The sequence below is a fragment of the Sinohyriopsis cumingii genome, chromosome 11, assembly GCF_028554795.1.
Source record: "Sinohyriopsis cumingii isolate HCF-2022 chromosome 11, ASM2855479v2, whole genome shotgun sequence".
Taxonomy (NCBI): domain Eukaryota; kingdom Metazoa; phylum Mollusca; class Bivalvia; order Unionida; family Unionidae; genus Sinohyriopsis; species Sinohyriopsis cumingii.
Window position 1 is genome coordinate 105,771,547 of NC_142971.1, and position 14,483 is coordinate 105,786,029.

The following is a 14,483-nucleotide window of genomic DNA, read 5'->3' on the forward strand; positions in this document are numbered from 1 at the left end:
TTCCTTGAAGCTCAATTACGTTGGGGAAGGGGCCCCTAGTGGCCGAGTGGTCTAAAGCGCTCTCCGTTACAGATCACTGCCATCTCACCTCTGTCTGCGTAGGTTCGAGTCTCGGATTAGGCCCATTTGGATACGTGAGAAAGCTTGCCAGTAGCTTCTCGAGGGTCGGTGGTTCTTTCCGAGGATTTCCCGGGTTCTTCCTCCACCATTAATACTGGCCACCATTTTTTGCATATCGTGTGCTGAAAAATGGCGTTAAACTCTACAAAAACAACAACAACACTGGGGGAAACCATTATTGGATTGTTGAAGGACATGTTCCTGCTTTGTCTATTTATTCCTCGACTGTATGTGACGACATAAGTTCCGTTTCTACTCCAGCCACTCCAATGGTTCCAGTGGTTAACACGAAGCCAAAATATGCATTCCTAAATTGTCTCGACGTTAGGAAAACTCTACTAGTATTAGTAGAAACTATATTAGTAGCTACAGTAGTAGTAGTTACAGCACTTCTAGTAAACATAGTAGCAGTAAAAGGTGGTACTAATAGCAGCTACTGCTGTAATAACTGTTGCTTCGTCGGTGTAATAGTAGAATCATTATCTTAATTGCAATAGTCTCTTATGGTGATGGGCAGAGGAAATTTTCATTTACGTCGTGAACAAAATTAATAATAAAACACGTAACTGAGAAATTAAGTTCGAGAGCATATTATCAAGATAGCCTCTCAATCGTAGTTTATATTAGGTAAATACGTTAACCCTTTCCTAACGGATACATGATAATGGAGACAAAACAAAGACAAAAACTGAATCACTAAATTTTCATCGTCGTTAAAGAACACGTAGTAGTAGTAGTAGTAGTAGTAGCAGCAACAGCAGCGGCAGTAGTAGTAGTATAAGCAGCAGTAGTAGTTTTAGAACTGAGTACAGTAGTAGCACAAAATTTGCATTTGACGACATTGGTACTTTAGAACCAGGACAAAAATATAGCAATGTGTGCTAGTTGTTGTGGTCTCACCTGCAGGACAGGGTGTTGAACTGCATGGAATGGGTTGGTACTCTGTTGAATTGCCGGCACATTGTGATCCACCGTACTTAGGCGCTGGATTGGTGCAGGTCCTTGTCCGGGTTTGTGCGCGTGTACCTGCGCCACACGTCACGCTACAGGGACATGGTGATGTCCAACTTGCCCAGAGTCCCCATCCTCCATTGACTGGTTTAATTTCGGTTCACAACACGATTGAAAAGCACAGAAAATGAAACGGAGGCAGTAAGATGGGTATACAAAGTGTTTATATATCTAGAGAACAAACTAATACTTAAATCCGTCCCTAAGAATAAAAATAAAGTGGAAATTATCAACATATCCTGATTTGTCCCACGAAGAGACTAACTGGATGCCTTCGTTAATAATACAAGCATATACACTCTACCACCAATAATTCATTGACAAACCATCTCCTGTAACACACATCGATACTATTAGACTGCAACAAATCTAAAATCTGATATACGTTTAGTACTGCAAAAAATGCATTATCTCTATTGTTTTGCCTAATGGACATCTATGTCAGAAGACATGCATTGGTCTACATTAACACCTCTCAAAATAGTAATATTAAAGTATCATTTATACTATTTTGCATATGTAGCAGATATGGACAGACGATCGTACGTACAAAAAGCCATCCTTCCTTACTTTAATTTATCTATCCATACATACATATATAAATGGCGGTCTAGAAATTTAGAGATTTAGTGGTGTGACGACTCTATGGTCTCAAACTGAATAACAGCAAATAGCAAATGCCAAAAAGGTTGGCAAAATAGTATTTACATCATATAGAATGCGAAAAATAAAAAATAGCATACAATATGGTGAATGAAATCCTAAATAGTTCTAAAAGTTATATCACAAGTCCAAAAGGATAAAGTATTCCAAATGAGTTCCAGTGGTTGTTCCGAATGAAGGTCAATCCATTTTGCTGATGTACCAATATTCCTCGTGTATAGGAATATCTAATTTTCAGGTAAATATTTCTAATGTTAAAAACTAAAGAGCAGCTTCAGAACCAGAACTGTGGTGAATAATCATTTCGAGAGCATTCTACTTGTTGACAAAGTCACGCCATTTATCAGCTAGCTAATCATAAATTATGTCATTTGGTTTTCAAATGGGTAATACAATCAATTACGACAACAATAGTTCTTCAATATCCTCCAAAATTCTAAGGCGAAAATAACACGCTTGCTATACGAAATGATCCGAAACTATAGTACAAACCCTCTATCTGAAAGCTATGAAATGTACAAAATGGACCAAATTATATATTTAGTGGTGGATAGACAGCATTACCTCAATCTATTTAACACCATTTTACCACAGTTTTGTCTAACCAGTAATATATCGGGCTGGCTTGTCAGTCAAATGATATAATGCTATTGCATCATGTGTCGTTCAGAGTGTTCACTCACCGAAAAACATGTATCAAATACTGACATCTTTTAAAACCTCTCTTTCGTAGCAAAATTATATATACATGACAATAAACCGTCTTGCAGTGTACACATACATCAATAAAGACATGTAGAATGTTACACACAGAAAAACAATGAAACATTAACTTTTTCTAGTACAACACCAAAGGAATATATTACCAGCTGGACAGTTAGTTGGAGTGCAGTTGTTACTCTGGACCCTATCAGAGAGAGAGCAATACGCGTTCCTACATTGGTATATACATGCTTGTGTTCCATTTTCGCATGAACAGTTTCCACAGAAATACGGTGTGTAGGCTAAACGTAAAAAACAGAAAAAAAGAGATGAATTAGTTTCATTTGCTACAAGCATAAAATCACAATTACATAGATTTCATCATCGTGCAAATCACTATACTTCAACGATAACAGCGACAGAGCGTGTAATCTGTTTATTTCGATAAGCGTAATGAACAGTCAATATATAGGTCTTAGTTGCAGTCATAGTTATCTTTCCTTACATAGTAATCCGTAATCATATAAGCCTCTCTCAACCAGACCTTCAGTATATCTCCGTAACGGTAAGATGAAAGAACTAAGTTGTCTTGAAAATACCAGAACAAGGCTTTTCCAATATTTAGGAAAGTGTTTTATCGGCATGATAGCATGTGACGTAGTATATCAATGTGGTGATAAGATGATATCTTGTTTTGTGTAAAAATTGACGGTTTCACTGGCGGATTGAGAAGCAGCTCCAGTAAAACACCGTATTTCTAGAAAATAAAATCTGACCATTTAGTTTAAATATACAATATTATGTTGGTGTTGCATCACTGTAAAAGGCGTGTCTAAATAAATTCTGAGAGAATCGCTTCTTCCAAGTCTGGTAAAACCACATTGCATTAGCAACATCGAGCAATGAAGTATTGAGCCTGTCACTAGCAGTGAACGACATTATAGTTTTAGAACGAGACTATCATCGTTCGGATGTACCTATCTTACAATTATTACTGCGATGAATAGCAATTATTTGCATGTTGCAAAAAGGGCCATTAAAATGCAATTTACCTGGCTTAGGTATTGTTTCCAAGCACTCCTAACAATCATCCCATTTCTTACAACACGCAGGATGCCAGCTAATTATTGTATAGTCTGCGACAAATGTTTATTTGTACACAATAGAAGAAACCTGAAAACATTTTAATGTGTCACTGTCGCCACATATGTACTAATGGGCAAAAAAACGAAGATCACTTCAGGCCTGAATGTTGTAGTGGGCACCTACGACGGCATTGCTTTTCGCATAAAGGAGCTTAGCCGCATATCAATTTCATAGTTTATAGAGGTTTCTCCATGGATATGTCGTTCAACAGATATAAGGGTGTTTAGCCAATCTTATCAGGAAAGTATAGTAATGTGGCAAAGCATTATCATTATGGTCAGAAGGGATATAATGTTGTTGTCTGTCAAGAGAAACAAACATTGGAAAAAAACCCAGATAAAATACCCACAAGAAATTTCTCACCCGTTTTAGTAGTCAGTTAGGATGAAATTGCTTGTAATTGTTTGAATATCTTCTATGTTGTGTACATTCAGGATGCATTTACTTACATTACCAATTTCTAGTCATGATGGATATTATGAATTTATATCCATGCAAAGACTAACAAACTGCTCTGTGATACATTTTCTCAGCCAAACTACTAATATAACAAGTCCTCCAAAGTCTACTTGCTGTAAATTCAAAAACATAAATATCTGCCAAACCATTATTCATTTTTAAAAGTGGAACCCGATAGTTCCAAGTAGTAAAGGTTAATAATGAAAATTATAATTTTTTTCAAAATGTACCGAAGTTTTCTTTATTTTGAAGAAACGATTATATCTACACATACGAAGTCGGAACAATAAATTTACGTTACATGATCTCTATCAGTTAAGTCTGGTATCTTGATTCTTTAACCTGACAATTAATTTATAATTGTTTTAAAAAAGATTTTTAATAAATGTGTATCCATGTTGTCAAATATTTGACTCATTTCATTACTGCTGCATCTCCCTTTGTTGCCAAGGTAAATAAACGGATGAGGAAACGTTTTATTGATTACTAATAAATTATTTAACTTTGGTTTATATTAACACCGAAAGGTACAGCTTTGTCTCTCAATTAATTCGAAAACCAAGGTCCTTAAAAAAAAATGAGGGATTAAACATCTACTTGCGGTATATATATATATATATATATATATATATATATATATATATATATATATATATATATATATATACAAAAAGTACCATTACAATGCAATTTATTAGACTTAGGTATCGTTTAGAAAACTCAAGACAGATATGTATGTAGACAAAATCAAACGATGTTTAATAACTATTAGAGAAATGCAATAATTTTGAATTTGATATTTTGATTTGGAGGTTACATAATGGTTTCAGATTACCTCCCCATGTCAAAGTCCAGCTGTAATATACGACAATATTCATTTTATTTAGGATAGTTACTAAATATCTATATTGAAACCACCATGCTCAGAGTGAAACTATTTTTCTGTGGAAAATGTTATCAACTTATCATTTCAGTAAGTAGCAAAATTAAAATCAATTCATCGATATTCTGACAACTATGATTTGGTGGATTGTTCCGAGGAAAGCTGCTGTAATTATTGTGAAAGTGCAGTCTGTTTACAGTGCACAGCAAAATGTTTTATGAGCTACAGAACCAGCCTAGGTGTCGTTTTGTATGTGTCGTTTTATATTACAAAACGTAATTTAAATAATGGAGGTTGCTGATGGACTGAAAATAATTACTGGAAAAATAGTATGGTGTTTTAAGAAGAAGCATATGTATCGGTAAAGTACATAATAAGCTTGAAAATTAATGTAATTGATGTCGCTGCACAGGTACTACTGGGTGTAAAAGGCAAGATCACAATTTAGTGAATTATTACACTGGACACCTAAGGGGACATTTTTCAAGAATGAAGCATACTATCATTTACATCGCCTTGTCGTCTTTGATAGGTGGTTCACTGGATGGAAATGTGTTTTGCTTATCTTATAACAAAGGTATAGTAATTAAACGAGACAATTACATTAGGACCAATATGAGTCAAATTAATTGTCAAGTATACCAATTTAGACAAAGGGGACCCAGAGGTTTTTGATAGTGAAACATTGACAATAATCCTGAATGGGTATTGCGTCATATGAAGCTTACACTTAATCAGAAAGAGACACCTATGTATTGGAAAACAGAACTGTGTACCCCAAAGAGAAGCAGAAGACTACACATGCTCAAAAGAAATGTGTTCTCAAGAATTTTTATACCAGGAATGAGTTGAATCTGAAGTAAATGAGAGGGACCGCACCTGAGATGGGTAAACAGCAAGTGAATCCCATCTTTTAGCCTGGTTCAGCCTTAGTACCAAGACCTTCTAATTAGGATGGAAACGGGTAAAACAAATAAAGACTCCAATCCAAGATTATGCGGGTAAACAGCAAACAACTCTCATCCTTTATCCTGGGCCCTACTTTCTATCGGAACATTGTCATGAAAGTAGGATTTATATTATCATGACCGAGCAGCATAATTATTCAACAAGTTATAGGGAGAGATGCCTTTGTTCAATTTTCTTGCTGCTCAGTTGTCTCTTTACATACACTAAGTGGTGTTCATTGAACTGTTCCTCCTCTTATAATGATATACTGCTCGAAGACATAACTAGCAAATTACATGTGACTGCTATAGTAGTTTTCTGAAATACGAAGGATATTTTCTACATGACGAGAGAGAATATCATCAGGTAAAACTCATAGTTTCCACTTCTACTCTGGAAAACAGGTCCTGATATCTGAGTAAAAAAAAATCAAAAGATTGCCAGCCATTCCATCTGTCATCGTCCTATGCCAAATTTGCGTGTAAGTAAGTAAGCAAACTCCGATAATCCAAGTTTGTGTTTCAGCGGCAAAGTATTGAATTGGCACAATACAAGTTTAAAACCCCATGAGAAACACAATGTTCTTCACCCACTGTTTCCCTGAAATATAATTGAAATTAATTATAGAAAAACAAAGGACAGAAAGAAAGAAAGAATGTAAAACAAGACATTTGGAAATAATGTGGAAATGTGAAAATCAAAAATAAAAATGATCACCATCGTAAATCCCTCAGTTCTGTAAAACAAGCATCAACATATACATTATAAGTAATTCCTATAATTTCAGGAATCTTTTCAATACATCTTACAGACATACATATGATGAATAATTATTTGAAAATAGTACTTACTGCATTCAGCTGTCCCAGGACATATGCTTGAAATTGTTCTAGAATGTGAATATAAAATGGAACGAAACATTAATAATTTATTCTATAAGACTATTTCTTACTGAAAAAGTATAAAAAATTGAATAAGTTTTAGTGACAGTGCTGAACAATCAATCGTGTGTGTGTGGTTTATTTATTCATTTAATATTTATCTTGCTATCGCAATCTGATATAGTGAAGTGAATCACTGAATTATCTAATGAAACAATAACGTTTGTTCAAAGCGTTTTGAAGAAAAAATACACAAAGGAAAGCAAAACAGAGAATCCCAAATAAATGGGCATCTTGCTTATTCGAAACTTCTAAATGGTTGTAAGTATCTATTTATATTTATTAAAATTAACAAACCTGTAGTGAGTATCACAACCCCACCATCCACAGGTTTCATATCTTTCTGCCACATAGCATACGGTTTGGAAGGAACACAGTTCACTAAAATGTACATAATTTTAGAGCAATTATTTCTATGTGAGAACTTTCTATTTACAAAGTTTATGAATTTTAGATCAAAGTAAACATTCATACCATGGTTAAATGTAGGACAAATGCCCATTGTATATGCAAAACATTTTCAAAGAATTCTGCAAAACAAATACTGGTAATCAGGCAAAAACACTGTCACATCTGCATTCACACAAAACATTTGAACGAAAAGGCAAAGAAGAAATATAGTTTTACTTTATAATTAACATAAATTGTATTACTTATCCTCCAGGAACATTTGAGCACGTTAAATGAAGATTATGAAGATAACTACACTGTGTAATGAATTAAAAAAATTGAGACCTAAGGAATCATGTACTAGCAATTGCAAGTACTGAAAGCAAGTTTTAATTTGAATTCAATGTTAATTGGACGTTATTGTAGGAAATGCTACAAGAAATTATTGATAATTTCATAAGAGCAACCAGTACCATAAAAGATGGATGTCACGTGCCACTAGAGTTACTATTGGACACAATGGTAGTGAGATGAATATAAAGAAAACTGCTTGTGATGCTGTTTACTCTGCAGACTTTGTTATCTTGATTATCATTATTACTTCTTTCATTATGATCGACGTCTCAGGTGTCCGGGCTGGTTTTGTTCACGAAACTTTGCTATGTCTGACAACACAATAGTATATATTTGAGTCTTGCACTCGAATAGTATATATATATATATATATATATATATATATATATATATATATATATATATATATATATATATATTTGATTTAATGTAATTGTTTGCAAGCTTTAAAAAAATATTTTTAATTTCGTTATTTGTCAAAATAAGGTAATTTTGTTTATTAGGAATTTGATATTTTCCAGAAATTAGGTTTACCTTAGAAATAATAGTGCACACAGAACTTTGTATCATATGATGAGCTAGTTCCCGACCTTAATTTACCAATAACTGAGAAAAGTAAACAATTTTATTATATCTTATTTTAAGACAAAAGTGATTGTGTTTTTTTTCAAGGTCATACTGGGATTACGTGTTTTCAAACATAAATACTTCTTGAGGTTTCTAGAAAGTTGACCCTCATCCGGATTCTGTTTTGTTTTTCAAGACTGTGTAATCTTCCTTTATAGAGATATTAGTTGTCGGTGCTTTTTATTTACACTGGAAAGTGTGTGTTTCCGACCAGTCTGTGAATTACATTTTAATTTTTATTCGCATTATTTATATTTTAAAATATTAATTCTTTCTCCTGGAAATATTTGAGTGTTCATCCAGGATTCTTGGACAAAGATATTTATTTAAATTTCATTCGGAAATTCAAACACCGGAAATATTATTGACTGTTGAATAATAATAATAATAATAATAATAATAATAATAATAATAATAATAATAATAACAATAATAATAATAATAATAATAATAATGAAGACTTTGTATAGCACCTAATCTTTAGAACCTCTAAGCGCTTTACCACATTATACAACACCTATAAGATAACAAACATATAATAATATTATTACAAAAACAAACACCATGAAATTAGAAAAAAGTTAAAAAAATAAACAAACATGCTGGGAATATTTCAGGTATGAAACATTATTAGGTCTTTAATTTTGTTATTGCGGTCGAAATAGGTGACTTTTGAGAGATCACTTGAATGTGATCGCTGTGTCTATATATATATATATATATATATATATATATATATATATATATATATATATATATATATATATATATATATATATATATATATATATATATACACGTACACAGAGTATATATACACACACACAGAGTAGCCTAGGTAATCCGGACTCCATTTATCCGAAAACTCACTTTCCGTACAAAATTCAACGGAAACGGAATTTGTAAACGTCAATTCGCTCCGTTAACCAGGAAATCTGCTTTCCATATCCGAAATCAAAATCGGAAATGAAAATATGTAAAATTACTAAAAACATATCTCGATAACTCGGAAATTATCTGGCCAAAAATAAGAAAAAATAAGACAATTCGAAAAATCCTATATGAAAATATAGTCAGTCGGATATTACAAATTCACCTACGCAAAGATCGAGGTGTGTCAATGTATCAATCTCTGATTGGTCAAATTCTAGTGGCATATTAAAGTTAACAATTGATCACGTGATCATGGGTGTGGAAAAACTAAATAGCGTGACCATATTGCAACCAGCGATTGTATAAACAATGTCTGTTTAAGGTAGTCGCCGACGAGGGTGTCAATAATTGAATAAACACACCGAGATCAAATCGTCGACGCTTTTTTGACTTAACATATGGTTAACAAATTAAGTGCAGTATTAAGCCTCTATGTTGTTTACTAATTGTATGTAACAATCACAGTTTATTGATGGCTGTACAATTACAGTCACCGCTCCGGTGGCCTAGTGGTTAGAGCGTCCGCCTCGGATGCGGGAGGTCGTGGGTTCGATCCCCGGCCGAGTCATACCAGAGACTTAAAAAATGGTACTAACAGCTGCCTCGCTTGGCGTTCAGCATTAAGAGGTTAGTGTTAGGATTGGTCGGCCTGGTGTCAGGATAATGTGACTGGGTGGGACATCATGCTACATGTCTGCGGCATGATGCCCCAGTGCTAGACATCACTATAAACTGCCACATTGCAGACATCGTAGCGATATGACTGAAAAATTGTTAAAGCTACGTTAAAACTCAAAATCACATCACATCACAATTACAGTTGCTTGATTTAAGCTGTGGATAGTATAGAATTTCTTAAGAATAAAATGGGGACGTCAGTTAGCAGCGAAGCCAAGGACACCAGAGCAACACTCATTTTGTATTTTGAGCTGCGTCAGCAATATTCACCCGTGATGACATAAAACACAATAGTGAAGCCCTTGAGAATCTATGGACACTATCAGCATTGCAGATCGATCAGCCAAAAAAATCCAGGCAAACAAAGGTTACAGATGTCTTCAGGAAACTGACATAATAAATGTATGTACAGTACATTCATACACATGTACATAGTCTGATGTGTTCGATGTGTTTATTGTTTAAACTTACATTTACTGTACGTGTATGTTATATTTACTGTACATGTATGTACAAGTGCATGCTATAATAATGTGAAATAAACATAAGTCAATAGATGTATTAATTAATTTATTTCAACAATTATTGAATAGACAGTACATTTACAGATAGCATATGCATGTACATGTATATATATATATATATATATATATATATATATATATATATATATATATATATATATATATATATATATATATATACGGTATGATGACATCGTAATTTAAACATGTGCATGATTAAATTATCCGAGAAACTCGTTAATCCGGCTATATTCACTGGGAACGAAGGTGTCCGGATTATCGAGGCTCCCCTACATACTGAATACACTATATGAGTGCAAGACATAAATGGTCTTGCAATTCAACATAAATGAAAGTGAGGCATTCTCAAACAATTTTATCAGTATCTATTTTTAGGATTTAACAGTCTGTTAAGTTTAGTTCAGAATTGTTTGCTTGAACAGTAAATAGCAAAGTATATATAGAAACTTTAACCTAATTATCAATGGGAGCGTCTGGTAAAATTCATTTTTGTGATTTTTGTTCTTCAGACCAGTGACATTTATATATAGGGCATGTACATGATCAGGCGTTTATGTTTTACAGAATGATAAAATGCATAAAAGGGAATCATAATCTACAACAAGTAAAGTCACTCTTATTTCCTCGTAATGTACACATTGTATTCTGATGATAATATATAAATCTAGGGAATAATCCTTAAAATGATATTCTAAAACGTGTAGAAATATATTATTTCTTTCGATTAATAGAAACAAAGCATTCATCAAAATGAATAGCACATACGACATCAGCTGCAGCTATGTAGGAAATTATCTGTAGCTATATAGGAAATTATATATAGCTACATAGGAAATTAGCTGTATCTATATATGAAATTATCTGTAGCGATATAGGAAATTATCTGTAGCTATATAGGACATTATTTGTAGCTGTATAGGAAATTACCTGTAGCTATATAGGAAATTATCTGTAGCTATATAGGAAATCATATGCAGCTATATAGGAAATTATATGTAGCTAAGGCCAAATTACAGTATTATGCTGAATATCGTTTCAGAAAATATTCAGTACGTCCTTTAAAGTTATTTCTGTATCGCAAAAATTGGACGTAAACTATAACACGCATGCTTATATAAATATATGTCGAAATATTTTAACTTAAATAAATTGAAATTAAAATGTCGACAGTGTAATGCCATTATAAAAACACATTTTAAATAGTTACATATATATTTAATCGGTTCTATGTTATATAAATCAAAGCTCAATACGTCTTCTCAATCACCCAATATCAAACCAAATTAAAACAAAATTTCAAATCACCTCTTATGCAATTTCCGACTCGATGAGAATTCAAACATATACATAGGTATCATACCTTAATTTAAACAGACTTTTCAATAAACGTCTGAGACGTTCATTTAACATCAGTTTGAACAAAAAATGTTGCACACTATCGAACTTGTTTATATTTGTCAGTGATACTGAGCCTCGTTTGAAGATGATCCTCGTTGGAAACAATCAATTATTTAATTCATGGAAATCTCAGATAGTCTTACTCTGGCTAGTGAATAACTTTAGTATACAGATTTAAACCGGAGAATAACATTTATAAACAGAGCAAATGTATATTGTCATTGAGAAGGAAATAATCTTGCAAATAGAATATTTACAAAGACTAAGAACTAATTATTTACGCGGATCGGTTTCTATACAACCAAAGGATTTGAAACATTTATTATATATATATATATATATATATATATATATATATATATATATATATATATATATATATATATATATATATATATATATATATTTACACACATACATACATACATACATACATAGATAGATAGATATATTCATTGCTTGGAGAAAAAAAAATAAAGAGGGATTTGCAAATTGTGCTCTGAAATGAATTTATGACAATGATGTTAAACGTATCATAATGGCATCCTAATTTGAAAAATAGAACATTGAAGAAAATGGTACGAAAATTAAAACAGTTAAATTTACTAAACGTTTAAGGTATTCTTAATGGTACCATTGTATCCTTGTCCAAGCACATTTAAACAATTTTTGGGGCAAAATTATTTATGGAAATAGAAATTATGTAGAGATAGGTCAGTGATTGTTCCCACATAGGAAGAAGAATATCCTGGGTGAATGTAAACGCTGAAGATATTTTGACATCTGCAACCCCTTTAAACGGAAGCCACTCATGGATTACATTATTTTTCCAACATAGTCTTAATTTAAAGTATTTAAATAATTCAACAGTAGAGTATCTTTATGTCTTTACGATCATTAGGAAGATTAACACAAGGAATACAAGGCCCTATAAAACCAATAATGTGTGCATACTGAAATTTAGGACAAAGTATTTTAGACATTCTTTGCTTGCTGCAGTACATGTGCATAAAACAGTTAGCAGCATAATATTAACCAAAACGGATAATTAGACATTAAAATTAAAGATTATAAAGAACGTATGAAAACTGAAGGCTTACCCATGAACCGTGAAGACAAACGCTATGCATACAGCAAGAAAAAGAATGGCGTTCCTTGTAGATTGGTTCATGCCTGTTTGTATATGGTAATGCAATTATGCAGAGATCAGAATTTAACTGCCTGGGATTATATGTCATTCCAGTTTCAATATTCTCAGTATATTGGTTGCCACCCCTATTTACCTCATATGCATTGAAGGACTAGTTAGGAATCAATAGAACAATTGAGAAAAACCCACTGCTGATTGACAACCTGTAAGTAAACCGCTATGTACCAGTTCTTACTGGACTGATTTGATCAATTTGAATCGTAGTTTTAAGAAAAGCATACCTTCTGATTTACTCAGTATTGCACAAAAGTTTTCACGAATTCCAAGAAACGTAGATAATAATTTCACGATAAAGTCTTTAAAATTAAACACGTAATTTATGTTATAGATGTGGCTTCAATATTTGCAAATGCAAACAAAGGCTGCACCATTAATATAAGATTTGTAAATAGATATTCAACACTTCCTTATCATATATTAGTCCAGTCATAACAACATTGACATTTTCTTCTTAGCAATTAGCATAATCGCTATGTTTACTGATGAGATTATATACAATTGATCTAAGATGCTGAGAAAACCCCTGCCACGACGAAACATGTAATCCTTCATTGAAATGTTATTTTTGCAATATTACTAATAAATTAAATCTTAGCTTTGATCAAAAGACTCTCTGGTTCGAACTGCAATGGAAAAGAAAATATTCCAAGAATAGGAGCAGATCACAAGCTCCAGCGTGAACAACTGAAGTGTTAAGGAAATCACTGAGTCAATTTTAGGACATGTGCTGACAAGGGCAACAGACGCCTTCACTAAAAGCCGTAAAGTATGACATTCAACGTTTAACTATAATGTATATTTTTTTCCTGAGACAATTATTTTCAACAATAACCTATGTGACTCGATAACTCTGCTCCCATTCAATCGTACAAGTAGGAATATATATATATATATATATATATATATATATATATATATATATATATATATATATATATATATATATATATATATATATATGTGTGTGTGTGTGTGTGTGTGTGTGTGTGTGTGTAAGACATTAATCTGTTTCATCTAATGCTCGCAAATACCCGAATTTGTCTTAGGGGGAAATTTTACCATATATTATTAGCAGTTTTATATTCTGAATATATATTGGAAATTATATGGTCCATCGGATGTATATCAGGTTGATTAGCTGAAATTTAAGTATACAGACCTGACTTTCTTTACATTCTCTTTCTCTTTCTCTCTCTCTCTCTCTCACATGCACACACACGCACACATTTTTAGAATCAGGAAGTTGAAGAAACTGACTTAGCATCACATTTTTTTTTTGTCCATGCTCAGAAAACGGAACAAAAGCTCACACCTGGATAAAATAAGGTTAATATGTAACACGTGTATATTTTGGTCTCAGATATAATCAATAAAGAATCGTTTGAATTTAAAATTTGAAAACGCCTTCAACTTGCAATAATTTCATTCTATAAGAGAAATATTGAACATACAATGGGCACTACAAAAAGAAATTT

At 32.7% G+C, this 14,483-nt stretch overlaps 1 protein-coding gene across 1 annotated transcript in view; it reads right to left on the bottom strand.

Annotated features, from left to right (window-relative positions):
- LOC149789219 (SCO-spondin-like) overlaps positions 1–13,134 on the bottom strand; it is a 151,489-nt gene extending 138,355 nt beyond the window's left edge. Inside the window, exons 1-5 of the mRNA XM_089973588.1 lie at positions 12,899–13,134; positions 7,171–7,254; positions 6,784–6,821; positions 2,661–2,798; positions 1,021–1,215 (exon numbers count right to left, since the gene is read on the bottom strand). Of these exons, the coding sequence (XP_089829714.1) occupies positions 1,021–1,215; positions 2,661–2,798; positions 6,784–6,821; positions 7,171–7,254; positions 12,899–12,969 (526 nt within the window). The 5' untranslated portion in view covers positions 12,970–13,134. The remainder of the gene's footprint in view (positions 1–1,020; positions 1,216–2,660; positions 2,799–6,783; positions 6,822–7,170; positions 7,255–12,898) is intronic.
- Positions 13,135–14,483: the final 1,349 nt, after the last annotated feature.